Raw genomic sequence first — 13,470 nt, forward strand, 5'->3', positions numbered from 1 at the left:
TCACTTTGTGTCCCCAGTGGAATTAGGAACAATGCTCTGTGAATCCTTCTACAATCCCCTCAATTAGAGGGCATTTCCTCCCTTTCCCAAAGGAAATCATCCCAGAACTTTAAAACCGGAAGAGAGTTAAATGATTATCTCTCGCTTTCAGTGGTTCTTAACTTGGAGTCCCTGTGGGGTCATAGGTGAAGTCTGAAATTGTAGACAGAATTTGCAAGGTCAGCTAAGCAGACCCAGCGGGAGATAGAGATGTGTGTGACTGCTGTCTTGGAGGATGCAGCGCCCTCCTGTGAGTGACAGGAGAGGAGGACAAACATTTCAGGGGAGAGTGGGTCCTCAGATTTCATCTGATTCCTGGAAGAGTCCAGAATCCCCAGAGATTACGAGCTCGCTCTCTGGCCCATTCCCTCCACTTTACAGGTGGGAAAACTGAGGCCCAAAGGGTGGGGGGGCTCAATGACTCATGGACAGAGCCAGACCAGAAGCCAGGCTGCTGCCACCTAGACCCGAGCTGGACACCCTCTGCCCTTGCAGGGAAGGCCCTAAAAGGAAATGAGTGGGGCCTCTCCAGAACTGGCTGCAGACCCTTGCTCCAACAGGTCCCCATGCCACCCACCTTCTGGGATTCTTCTTAGAGCTTGGGGATTATTTATGTCACTGAAGGAGCTGGAGCCTCACCATGCATCTGGTGAGGAAGCATTTATCACTCCTGGGGTCCTTCAGCACAGGTGCATGCACATGTGTGTGGCTGTGTACCAAAATTTACATAGTCTGTGGGTTGTAAATCCCCCAGCTAGGAAAATCAAGTGTTTATCCTGCCCTTTCTACACACAAACTCCCTCAAGGTTACCACATGGTTGATGAAGGGACGCAAGTCTCTAGCTAAAAGCAAGCCAGCACTGGGGCTGGAACGGCCCTGCTTTGCCATCCCTGATGAGTGGATTCAGGGGAGGCTCACCTATGGCTGCCAACATCACAGGAAGAGATCAGACGTCACATGGAAGGAAAGAATTATCACCGATGGAGGAGTGCTGCCCAAAACAAAAACAAACAAAATCATACCCGATCAAGCCTCTTGTTCTTGCCTCATTTACAGGAAATACAGGTGACAGGAGGAGACCGTGAAATGACCCCCACAGGGATGGAATCAGTAGTAATCCCGACTGTGGGAAATGCTGTAGAATAAATGACCTTGTTTCCTCAATAAGCAACTTACCTGGAAAAGAAAAGAGAAGTGGAGGGGGGAATCTATAAATTAGAAGAGATTTATTAAAGGATGTATCGATAATGGCAATGTGCATACCTTATTTGCATCCTGATTCACACACACTGGGAAAATTTAAACACTGGCCCAATGCAATATTAAAGGAGCATTGTTAAATTTTTTAGGTGTGAAAATACTATTCTGGCTGTACGTTTTTATAAAAAAAAGTTTGGATACGGTACTGGAATTTGCTTCAAAATAATTCAAGGGCCCGGTGGGGGTGCGCGGAGGGAAGGGGCAGTGATGAAGCAATGCTGGTCACGGCTGGTAACTAGTGCGGCTGGGTGATGGGCACATGGGGCTTCAGGATACCATTATCCACGACAGGAAGTTTAAACATACTTAAAAGGTACCCCTTGTCATGAGTGTTTGCCTTCGGAGAGGGAAACCAGGTGTCTGGGGAACGAGGAAGGGGAGACTGACTTTTCACTGTTTGTACTGCTTGGATTTTATACCATGACTGTATTACCCACTCACGAACATAAACTCATTTTTAAAAAAATCACCCAATTTAAATAACAAACTTCAAAGTGAGGTCTTGATCATACTCTTCATCTGAGAAGTGCCTTTATTTCACTTTCTTCCAAAGAACAGGTTAGGTGCAAAGAGTTCATTCCTTATTGGAGATGGAGGCATGTAAATCTGCGTTCCAGGCCAGTGTTCTGAAAACTCTTGGATGCAGGACACTTCCACGCGGTCCTCAGGCACTCAGGACACACACGATGCGTAGTACAGGCCTCTGTCAGAAGTGTCCTCAAGCTCCCCCTCGGGTGTGGGTGTGTGTCAGTCAGAGAGCCGCAGGTGTGTGAGGGGTGGCCTGTGAGGCAGCTGGGCAGCAGAGATGGTAAACTAAGGAGTTAAGCCCTTAGAGCTGCCAGACAATGTCATTTGAAAACACCAGGTATGAAATATAAATAACAGTCAGCCACTTTCCTTCAACCCAATTTCTAAGCAGTTGTGTGATCGATCAATTTATAAATTGATTGGCTGTCTAATCCACCTTTGCAGTCTTCTCTGCTGCTGCTGCCACCGCCCTTGGCCAGGGTGGGGTTGGTCCCAGGTCCTCGTCCTTGGCAGGGGAGGAAGGGGACCTCCTCTGGCATCCACTGCCCACCGGTGGGGGCGGGGGTCACTGTAGCTCCTGGAGCAGGTGGAGCACACTGGCCGTGTATGGGTTCTGCTGCCCAGTGGCCCCCCGCAGCTGCACAGGGTGGAGGCTGGGGTGGGGAGGTATGAAGTCCTCTGGGCAGTAAAGTTCGTTCAGGAGGAACCAGGTGCCGTCTGGGTCTACCTTCATCAAGTGGAGGAAAACGCTGTGGAGAGATGGAAAAGGAGTGTGGGGGGCATGAGGGAGGGATGCTGGTGTTCTACCTGAAAGGCTGCTCACTGGCCTGTTTGAGAAAAAACTGGTACTCACATCACATCACTTTGCACAGCAGAACAAAACCCAGTTTACTTCATAAACAGGGCCATTAGAATGGTCCCAAGACCTAACAGAGATAGAGGAAAGGAGTCTCATATCCGTTGACATAGAGAAGGAAAGTAATTAGTCTGAGCAGAACAATATTGACATCAAGTAAGCTCTTGGCAAAGACACGTGGTTAAGTTCTGGGGTATAAAGCAGGAGTTTTCAGAAGGAAGAAAACAGACAGGGCCCACCCCTCTTGACAGGCTCCATTCAGCTCACAGGACAAGCCCCAGAGCAGGGGCTCCCCGTCCCACTTGGGGAGCCTCAGCAAACCCTTAACTCCCAAGACTCACTCAGTCCTTATCTCTGGCCCTCCAGCTCACTGCTGAACTCGGCAGCCGGCCCCCTTCTGGCCCCCGAGAGCCACGATTCTCGGTGGTCTGGACAGGGATCAGATACAGTTATTCTTCTGTGAAAGGACTGGTGGAGCCCTGCCCCGTGACCTTCAGCAGAGGCAGAGCACAGGTGCCCCACACGCAACATGAAGAGAACTGAAGGGCCTGGACGCTGTACACCCACCATGGCTGACGTTCTTTTTCTTGGTCTGAGCCGTAGGGTCACAACCCTCGCCTCTTGTCTGCTTATATCCCGTTTCTGAATGATGTCCAGGGCCACTGCACTGGGCAATCCAAGTGTACACTTCATACACCCGACTGGCCCAGGGACTCGAAGTCTGGCTTCTCAATCTCAGGAAGGACAAGGCCCTCCCTGAGCTGGGCGGCTCTCTCGCAGTCCCCCTGTCACCTGCACAGAGAGGTCGGCCTTCCCAAACCATCTTGCCTAGGTGGTTGCCCCTTATTTTTCTCTTTCAGGACACCCTTCCCAGCACTTACCAACCGCCTGTTTACTGACCACCTCCCTTCCTCGCAGCACAAGCCCCTGATGGCTGGGACCGTATTTGTTTGGTTCACTCCTGTACCTCAGGCACCTAGCACAGCACTCGGTCAACAACCGATACCTGATCGAACAGGTTCTCATGTTTAATAAGTGACCTACTTCACTGCACACTAATGACTTCAGAAATATTTATATTCTGTAAAATGATCTGAAGGAGAAGTCAGCTGCTTACCACCAAGGGCTGAGGCACGTTACTAACAGGAGTCACGTTACTGCAGATGTCACTAGCTGTGTGGCCCATCTCTGTCTCAGTTTCCTGATTTTTAAAAACTGGGGACGTACTTCACCCAGGGTTCTGCTGAGGTTTCAGTGAGAAGACACAGATACAGCCCTGCACAGGGCCTAGGACAGGCGGTCCCTGCCTACCAACTGACAGCAGATGGAAGCTGTTTGATGGATCAAATTTTCTTCTTGAGGACCATTCCTAGGAGCCTCTCCTGTACTGCTGGGCATCAAATATGAACTTAAATGTTAGCCAAACGGAGCTAAATTCTGGTTTTTAATTTTGTTAATCCGAAAAGCCTGTGCTCTCAGGGGGTTTGGGTTTTACCCTGGCAAAGTCAGTTTTGCTTTCTTCTTTCAGTTTAACAGACATGTATGCTAAGGAGGCAAGGGGGGGCAGGTGGAGTGGGGCACTCTGAAAAATGTTCTGGCCTGTTTCGTGCCTAAACAATTAGAGTTTTCTTTACTTAGGGTAATCTCGAGTTTATAACCTCAGTGGTGGTTCCTGGAGAAGTGATTAGAATACTCTAATTCACTGTTACCACTTCACCGCAGAAAGGAGATGGGGCCTGCGTGGGAGACAATTTTTGTTTAAAAACAAAAATATCTTTGATAATTAGAGTGGCAAGGGAAATTATGGAAAAAAATGCACCAAAAATGGGAAGCGGATTTCTGTTTACACGTGACACAGTTGACAGTTTTCCCTGGTGCCAAAGACTGTTAGAATGCAAATGGTTTCATTTGATTTTTTTTTCCCCCTTCAAGTACTGGAACAATTCCTCAAGCTACAGCATGGGCGCTCTCTCAGCTTCAAGGAGTATTCTGATCTGGGTGACACCCACCAAAGTAGTGTCACAGCCCAGTTCAGTCCTAGCTCTGTTCTGACTTCCATGGCACAGAAACGTTGCAATGTTCATTTTCGAAGCCCTTTTTAACTTGCTAAATGCGGGTGTTGTACTCTTTGGCAGGAGAGGAAAAGGAAGGAAGCCACTCTCTCTGTGCTTTGAGATCCCAAATGAAATGCTAACAGGGAGGCGAAGTTCGCCTTCTTTTATTAAGCAAGAGCCAAACTCTTGGGAGAATTATTTTGGGTCTTTTTAGCTCTTAAAGGGGTTGACCCCCCAGAACGGCAGGTGGCAATGCAATTTATTCTCCCACCTCTGTGGCGGGGAGCAAATTATTTTGCCTCCGTGAACCCGCTTCCTCTTTCTCCAAAGGAAAATGATCATCACACCCTCCCCACCCATCTCACAGGTTTGTTCCAAGGCCCTAAGGAGATGAGGTGCAGGAAAACACTTTGAAGTGTATAATGAAAACACCGTTTCTTCCAGAAAGAGTGTGTGTGTCTGAGGAATAATTATCACTACCAACCTTGGCAGCACCGTCACATCATGAAAAATTCTTAGATATTCTGGAAAGGGCAGAACATTTGTCTTTTGTTTCACTCATAATTTCCTTCATACTGACTAGGTAGGGGTCTCAATTCTGCCCATTATTTTCAGGAAGAAACAAATGCGATACACTCTGCCCTCTGCGTGCCCGAGGTCGGGAGCAACTGCTGTGCCACGCGGCCAGGTGGCTGGCAGGCACAGCTGTGCTTTTGCCTGGCAGAAGGCATGCGACCCGCTGAACTCTAAACACCGACAAATTCTGAACCTGGACTTTTGTTCACTTTGAGGCTCTAGGAGCTGAGCCTGAGACCCAGGAGGTCTTGTCTGAGTATTCGGTGGCCCAGCCCTGCTCCAAACTCTGATACCACTTCATCTTGTGACCAGTTCCTGCCCATCCTGAGCTGGGGAGAGGGGCTCCCAGAAAAGGGGCTCCTTCTTCCCAGCTGAAGACGTCGAAAGCACCCTTTTGCATAATCAAAAGGCAGAAGACAAAGATGGGACCTCTGCTTTGAAGTCATTAGAGTAACTGCCTGGAAAATGTTCCTAATACATCTTGAGACACGGCCGAGATGGCTGTTGAACATGCCAAATGGCCAGCTCCCTTTTTTCAAACCCAACCGAAGAGAAACACTTGAAAAAATATATACGTACACCATTTAACTTCTGAACAGAAATTTCTTTCTCCTTCCCCCAGGCCCAAATCAGTGGCTCCAGGGAGCACAGTTATCAAGAGATGATCTGGTCCCCAGAGTTTTGGGAGGCACTCAGTTGTGCCTCATGCCTCTGAGTGTCCTGAGGCGAGTGATTATCTCTCAATAACCTGTAGGGCCGTGTAGCTTAAATGATAACTTGACTTTAAAAAATTTAGAACTCGCCGTTAGGCAGTTTCTAAGCAACCTCTGTTTCCATGGCAAAGAAGCCTGGTGTTTATACTGATTTTTCACTTAAAATGCGGTTTTATTGAATTTCACTTCATGCAGGCAGCCATTCCCCTGCACTTCAGCCCTATCTACAGTTGACGGGTATCAGTAAGTACCTAATAAACTCCAGACACCAAACCAACAGAAGTGACTCATTCCTTTACGATCAATATCAGGTGCTCCGAGTGACAAAGCTAGGGGTGAGGCAGCCTGGGGTGGGGGGTGGGGGTGGGAAATGTGCTGCTAGAATCCAGCTGGCTGGGTCTGAGTCCCTCTCTGTGTGGTTCACCAAGCATTTGCTAGCACCAGGCCCTGTGTTAGGTGTGTGGGACACAAAGGGACAGAGGCTCTGGCCTCGGGGCTCCCTGTCTGGTGGGGAGGACAGACTGATCAGAGGTGCACAATGCAATGTGGAGAGGGCCAGGCTCAGATCACATGCGGGCCCGAGCCAGGGAAGGATTCCTGGGGAGGGGACGTGGCAAGTCACTTCTCTGTACATCAGATCCAGCCCAAACACTCCCCAGCAGTTCTCAGGCATGGGGGCTGGATCATAGGCCCTTCCACCCCAAAGGTGGCAAAACCAAAAAGACCCTCCTCGGTTGAAGACACAAATATGCCAGAGTACGTCCTCACCATCTCGGGCTAGACAACATCTGCTCAAGGGGAGCTCTAGAAAACTGCTGGCCAACCAAGGCCCAGCAGAGCTAAATAAACTGTAACTGAAATTCAGAACTTCCAGTTCTCCTGGGTGACAGGCTATTCTTTCTCTGTCAATTACTTGCTTGAGGGATCTGCTGCTCCTGGTCTCTATGGATTTATAAAATGCTCTCATGAGCTGTCTGCGTAAATGCCAGTGGTAAAGAGCTTGTGGCTTTGTGATCCATTTATTTATTTATTTATTTATTTATTTATTTATTTATTTATTTATTTAGGGAGTCTAAAGAAGTTATTCAGGGTGTCTTCTTAGGAAAACGACACAGGCTGTCTATACGTTGAGCACGACTAAATGCAATCGGAAAATAAACTCACTTGTTGGAAAGTGAGGCACATCTGCAAAGTTATTTTGGCTTCCCTGTTATTCCCTTTCTGGCAGAACAGCCTCCACGCTCCTCCTTCCTCCAGCCACCTCTTCTCCTGTGGCTCCGAACATGCTGATGCTACAAATGAGGCTGTGTTTCCTTTTAAATAAACGGATGCTCAAGGTGTCGACGTGTCCGAGCCAGCAAGCATTGGGGCGATGCTTCCACACTCGGTAATTCACACTAATGGGCCTCGGTTCATTGGTTAACCAGTATTTCAAGCCTGTCCTTTCTTGCTTTTCAATTTAGCTATCTTCCCCTGCACGGAGGCCGTTTTTTGTTTCTAAATGTTGGAAATGGAGGATTATGACTTGAAGCAACGATTCACTCTCCAAATAAATACCACCAATTACCTCTGCAGCTGTACATACTCGTTCGGCTGTATTTACCTGTTCACAGTCGTTCATCTATCGATCACCAACCCGCACACTCACACAGAGACTGACATTGAGAATATTTAAATGCAACGGGGACAGGATTTAAAACCATAAACACCAGAAGAAGCTTATGATGCTAATCGAGTCCCTAAAGTACCACAAGACAAAGTATCATAGATGCAGTGGAATGACTCCATTGTTTTGTGCATATTTAAAAAGATATGGCACTGAGAGGCCCAATTTGCTACCGACAATACAAAAATAAGCCAGAGCCGAGAAGGGTTTAAATCCCACTGGGGCAAGATTTAAAAGCAGCCCCTTCCATCCAGCCAGCTCTCCCCAATGCAGGCCCCAGCACCGGCCTAGAGCCCACCACCACCACAGCGCTGCCGGCCACACTGTGCCTCCTGGTCCCCCCTGGAAGACTGACACCCTTGAAGATAGACACATTTTCGTGGCAGACTACCTGTTTTGCGTCCCCCTCCCGGCCACCCCGAACTGTTTTCCTGTAACTCACGCTTTGGCACTAAGCCAGCAGCCTCCACTGATGTTGCTGTAAGAAACAGCTCAAGGAAATATACTTCTGCATTTACTGCAAGGACATTAGGGATAATCGGTCACAGTGGTATCCAGTGTTCTAAGATGACCCACAAGGAAATTTTCTTAGGCTTCAGTACCAAGGGAATTTCAGAGCTGTGCTTCCTTCTGAAAAGCTTTCCTTTCTTATTCCAGAAATGACTGGAATTTGCACAGCAGATGCGCTTCCCTCTTTGCCTTGTCTGTTAGGAAACCCAGAGCCGTACTGAAGTTCATCTCCAGCAGGGGTGCAGAGTTCAAAGTCTGCGTTTCATATATCAACCTTAACCCTGGCTTCCCCTTGTTTTCCCTCTGATTTATTTTTCCCTTAAAAAATGTCCTCACTTCCTATTTACTTTGTATACACTTAAGGTTATAAGATTCCCTAGGTCTTTTTTGGAATAAGGAGGAAGTTTAAATAATGATAACTACCACTTATTGACTTTTTACTCTGGGCTGACATTTTGTGCTAAAGACTAATACATATGACTTTACTAAATCTTTGTAATAATTGTATTCGGTGGAAAAAAATAGATATGCTTATTCTAGTCTTGTAGATGAGGAAACTGAGACTTTGAGAAGGAAATTAATTTGCCCAAGACTACAGCGCTCCTAAGCAGTGATGTGAGGCCAACTCTACCCTGGACTTTGAACTGTCAACACCTTTGTTGATATCAACACAGTACCAGGCTTATAGTAAGAGGCTCCAAAAGATCTTTTAAATATATACAGATATAACAAGGCAACTGAAACCATGTCCTTGGCTACTGTACTTGGTACAGAGATCATCACATTCACTCTTGCCTCTTAGGTGTTCAGCACAGACTACAGACCCTGCAAAGGGATGAAATGGCCACCCTGTGGTTGGCCAAGGCTTTTGATATCTGAAATCCACTTTGTGCAGGCGGTCCAGCTACCAGGCTCCATCTCCTGTCAAGAGTATCCTGGTTCCCGACCCAGCACAACATGTACAAGTGCAATGCACATCCCACACTTGGCTTTCCCACTGGGTGGTGAAACGGATGACCCTGGCAGATTATCAATCACATGACAACACCAAGGAAGCAGGGGCAGGATTGGCAGCATTTGATTTAAGTAGCACAGAGGTCCCTGCCTTGAGATCTGAAACCCAGCAACCCACTTTGTTTGTAATCTGCACAGCAGATATCTCTTATCTTTGACACCAGGAAATCATGCCTATATATGCACAGTGAACAGCTTCAGATCTGAGTGTATTTTTAGAACAATCAGCCTTGAAAAGAAAAGCAGCAATGCCTGTCAAAAGATGGATAATAGGAAAGCTAACTACTTGGGTCTGGATTTGTCAACTATTAATCAAATGTCAAAAGGGAAAATATTAAGAGTGCCCTCATTTCCATGCTGGGTGCAATCTGAGGGTTAACAGCTTTGCTTCCCCAGCTCAAACCAACTGCCCACACCATTTGAGAGGATGAGCTACTAATTTCAAGCTCAGCTGAACTAACGGATCACCTCTGTGGCTCCTGATCCATTCAAATATAATAGGCCCACATGTGGGTAAAGAGAGGAGCTGGGGCTCTGACGGGGATGAAATGAATGAGCCTATGCCAGTCTGAGTTTGTCTAGGGTTTGAAAGCAGCGGCTGGGTCTTTGATGGGCTGGGATCCTACTGCTGGAAAGCAAGCAGGGAAGTCAGTCAGTAAATGAACCTTCCAACTTGGTCCTGACTTCCCCTGCAAAAGGCGGTAGGGGGAGGTGGTACAATTAACATGAAAAAGATCCTTCCCTGGTGAAAAGCCCTGCTCAGATTTCAGTAAAGATGAAGCAGGCTTCCAACAAGAAATGCCATGCCCAAGTGTATATGTGTATGTGTAACATATGTACAATACATCATATATTTGGCAGATTTATGTATCTCCCACGTGGGTTTGTATACACACAACTATACCTCCAGAATGGAAGCACCAGGAAGGCAGAGGCCCTCTTGCTCCCCTCTATTTTCAGTGCCTAGAACAGTGCCGGGCATGCAGCAGCCCCTCAGCCAACCAGCAGGATGAATGAACGCCAAGCAGACTCTCTTACATATTAAGGCAATTCACCTGCATGAAGATTCTGGAGGAAGGTGTTAGCACCAAACCCAGTTTATAGAGGAAGGAAACGAGGCGCAAGGAAACTAAGTCATTTGTTCAAGGTCACAGAGCCAGTAAGATGTGAACCTAGGCTTGCCCACCTCCAAGACTGTGCCCTTACCCGTATGTACAATGGCTAGGAGAGGAAGAGTCAAGGGCACTCTCCCTTCCCCGCCACACACATCAAGAACCACAGCATCCAGCATCTACACAACCAGGAGGCGCACGGCCAGTCACTACTACGGGCGCCCTGCATCCCCACCTGGGTTCTGGGGTTGGCAGGTGGAGGTAGGAGTAGGGGGCAGAGACTGAAAGGCCTAAATGCATTGTTCCTCCTTTGTTGGGCATGGACTTCAACTTTTTAAAAATAGGTATTGCCTAGTTTTGTTCCTTTTAGCCCCAGGGTGGAAGACTCATTGAATGATTTAAGACCTCCACGCTAAAGACAGGGTGCCTCAGAGCTGCTCAGAGAAGCTCAAGGAGTGTGGTTTTCATGGAGTTGAGTTGAACCAGGCCGAGCGCATGTAGGAAAAACAGATTTCAGGGCATGTGCTCTCATCTCAAATTCCTTTCATGTGTAGGAAGGAAAAGCTCCATGGCCAGTAAGGCACAGAGCTGCGGAGGCCCACTGCATGCTGGGAGGTATCTCAGAGGCTTCCAGGGCCACTGGAGAATTTACACCAGTTAAGTTTGCCAAGGTGAGATGGGGGTGTGGCTGATATAACCTGTTATTTTGTAATCCAGTGCTTACTCTCAGGAACTCAGCCTTATTTACAACTCATGATATGCTGATCCCTCCTCCCACACCCCAAATATAGATTTCTCACTTGCTTTCCATTGAAGTTATTTAATTGGTGGAACTTGGGGGAGTTGATATTTTTTCTTGCACAGCCAGATAATAGTGACACCTGGTGGTAACAAACAGCAAGGTTATACCCTGCTCTTACCCTCCTCCCCGCACCCCCCCAACCAAGTTGCAAGATTTATGTCCCTCCTTACAAGGCACATTCGCTAGATAAAAGCATTAAACTGGAATGGCATCTCCGTTCTCAGCATTTACAGCCTTGGTTATATCAACCACCCCCTGATCAATTTCCATTTCTAGAGTTTACAGCCTGGATGTAAAAGCCTGCCACAAAGGCTATATTTAATATGACAAATTAAAAAAGCAAACACACGCCTGGTCATTCTTTGGAGCCAGGAAAAGCAAACAGGAGGAAGGAAATACCCGACCGTGATGCACACACAAAGAGGAACTTTTAAGGAGCAGCCAGGTTTGCCTCTATTCCAACCTGAGGGAGGCTGCCCCTCTGAGGTCCCAGCCCCCACCTGCCAGACCTACAGACACAGCTGCTCGTCTACCACCTTTCAGAATGCGGGAGACCTCAAAACAGCCGCGTGCCCTCACAGGTTCCTCACCAGCCCCACCACATCCAAAGCAAGCAGGTTATTGGAAACTCACGACCTCTTAGGGAGTCGGCGGGGAATCTCTGGATGGCTCTGGCTTTTACTGGTTCTTTTGAATACAGAGCTGAAGCTTGAGTTTTTGTAACCCTCCAGCTATAGAACTCCTCCTGGGGCCCCGGCAAAGAACACAGAGCCTTCTCTTCCCCATGAGTGGGTAGCGGGGTGTCACTGACGGGTTGTGTGGGGCACACTGAGGGGCAGGAGTGGAAGCAGGGGGCTGGGGAGGAGGCTCCTGCAGTGATTCAGGTAAGAGATGAGGGTGGCCTGGCCTGGCAGCTTGGAGGTGAGGAGAAACACAGTTTTAAGAGAGATTTCACAGGTTAGGTAGACAGGCTTCACTTCTGGAATGGATGTTGGGGGGATGAAGGAAAGAAAATTAATGACAAACAACTGGATGGATGTACGGCCATTTGCAGAGCTGGGCACTCTGTCTCACTCAGGGAACCTCATTCACTGCTTCCTGTAGGTCTGACTGTTTTAATATTAATCAGCCCACCCATCTCCCTTTCCTCACTTGGTAATGAGACTCACAAAGAGACCAGGTTTCCTACTGTCTCAGGATTCTTCTCCCATTTAGGGAGCTTATTAATTTCTGAATCAAGATGCCAAATCAGCTCCTGATCAAGGACAACTGAATTCTTTTCCCCCTGACTTCAAAATAAGTTTGCAGATGATATGTCTGTGAAGCAATCAACCCTGCACTTCCTCCCCGCCTGCCTGGCAGAGGGAGGTCATCTGATTCAACCCTGAATGGAATGCGGTAGAGCAAACAAAGGCGCTGCAGTCTGGCCATATTCTCCTCCTTCAGAGGCCCCTGGAATTCCAACTCAAGAGTCAGCAATGTCTGATTTGAGTTTAACTGCTTTCAGCGGCAAAAAGGAAAATTAGAAATGAAAAGATAACGTATTGTGACTATTAGCTTGTTTCACGGGTCTCAATTTGAAAGATGGGTATGGGGCGGGTGTGGGAAAAGTAGGAGAGGGCAGGGAATGTGAAAATAAGATCTTTGTGACTCCTGGTTGTTACAGGCACCCAGAAGAATCTGATTCTAGATGGATTCATCATGTTCAAGAGTTGTACTTTAAATCCTGGCACAATTAGCTTCAGGGACACTGCCTGGGGGAGGACCCTTTTCATCCTAAGTTGGTCCTTCAAGGAATAAAAATGTCTGGGGACAAGAAGCTGGTTGGGATGCGCTCCTGTGCTTGAGAAACCATGACTGATTCTGGGCCTAGGGGATGTGACAGGAAAGGGGCAGAAAGAAAAAAGGGACCTGGGGAAATCAACAGTAAAAAATTGCAAAGGATAATAAATCAATTCAAAGAGATACTTCCATCACTCCCAGAGAGCACAGGTTTATAGGGGAGCAAGTCGGCTTTCCTCATTTCTCGGTCGGAGCAGCCTTTCAGTCCTTCAGGGAATGAGATGATTCCTACCCGACCAAGAAAGATCAGGGACACATTCCCAGAAGCCAATGAAGTGGGAGGGACTGTTTCTTTGCCTGGGGATGCGGAGCCGCAGGGTCCAGGGCAGCAGGCAGTGCCAGGCTGGACAGGCCGGCTTCCGCCCTGGCTGCACATGTCCAGGGCTGGCAGTTCCAGGGCGCAAGCTGCTCCCGGCCAGGAGAGCTGGGGGAAGGGGGCTGGGGTGCATTCTGGGTCTCAAGTCTGGGGAGCGCTGCTGTGCTCAGAATTTTAGCTT

General features: G+C 48.0%; 1 protein-coding gene across 1 annotated transcript in view; it reads right to left on the bottom strand.

The window, feature by feature from the left end:
• Window positions 1–1,809: 1,809 nt before the first annotated feature.
• The window catches only part of TTI1 (TELO2 interacting protein 1), a 39,734-nt gene continuing 28,073 nt past the window's right edge, over window positions 1,810–13,470 (bottom strand). Inside the window, exon 8 of the mRNA XM_010960746.3 lies at window positions 1,810–2,577. Coding sequence (XP_010959048.2) covers window positions 2,394–2,577 — 184 coding nt within the window. The 3' untranslated portion in view covers window positions 1,810–2,393. The remainder of the gene's footprint in view (window positions 2,578–13,470) is intronic.

Source organism: Camelus bactrianus, chromosome 19 (genome assembly GCF_048773025.1).
Source record: "Camelus bactrianus isolate YW-2024 breed Bactrian camel chromosome 19, ASM4877302v1, whole genome shotgun sequence".
NCBI lineage: Eukaryota > Metazoa > Chordata > Mammalia > Artiodactyla > Camelidae > Camelus > Camelus bactrianus.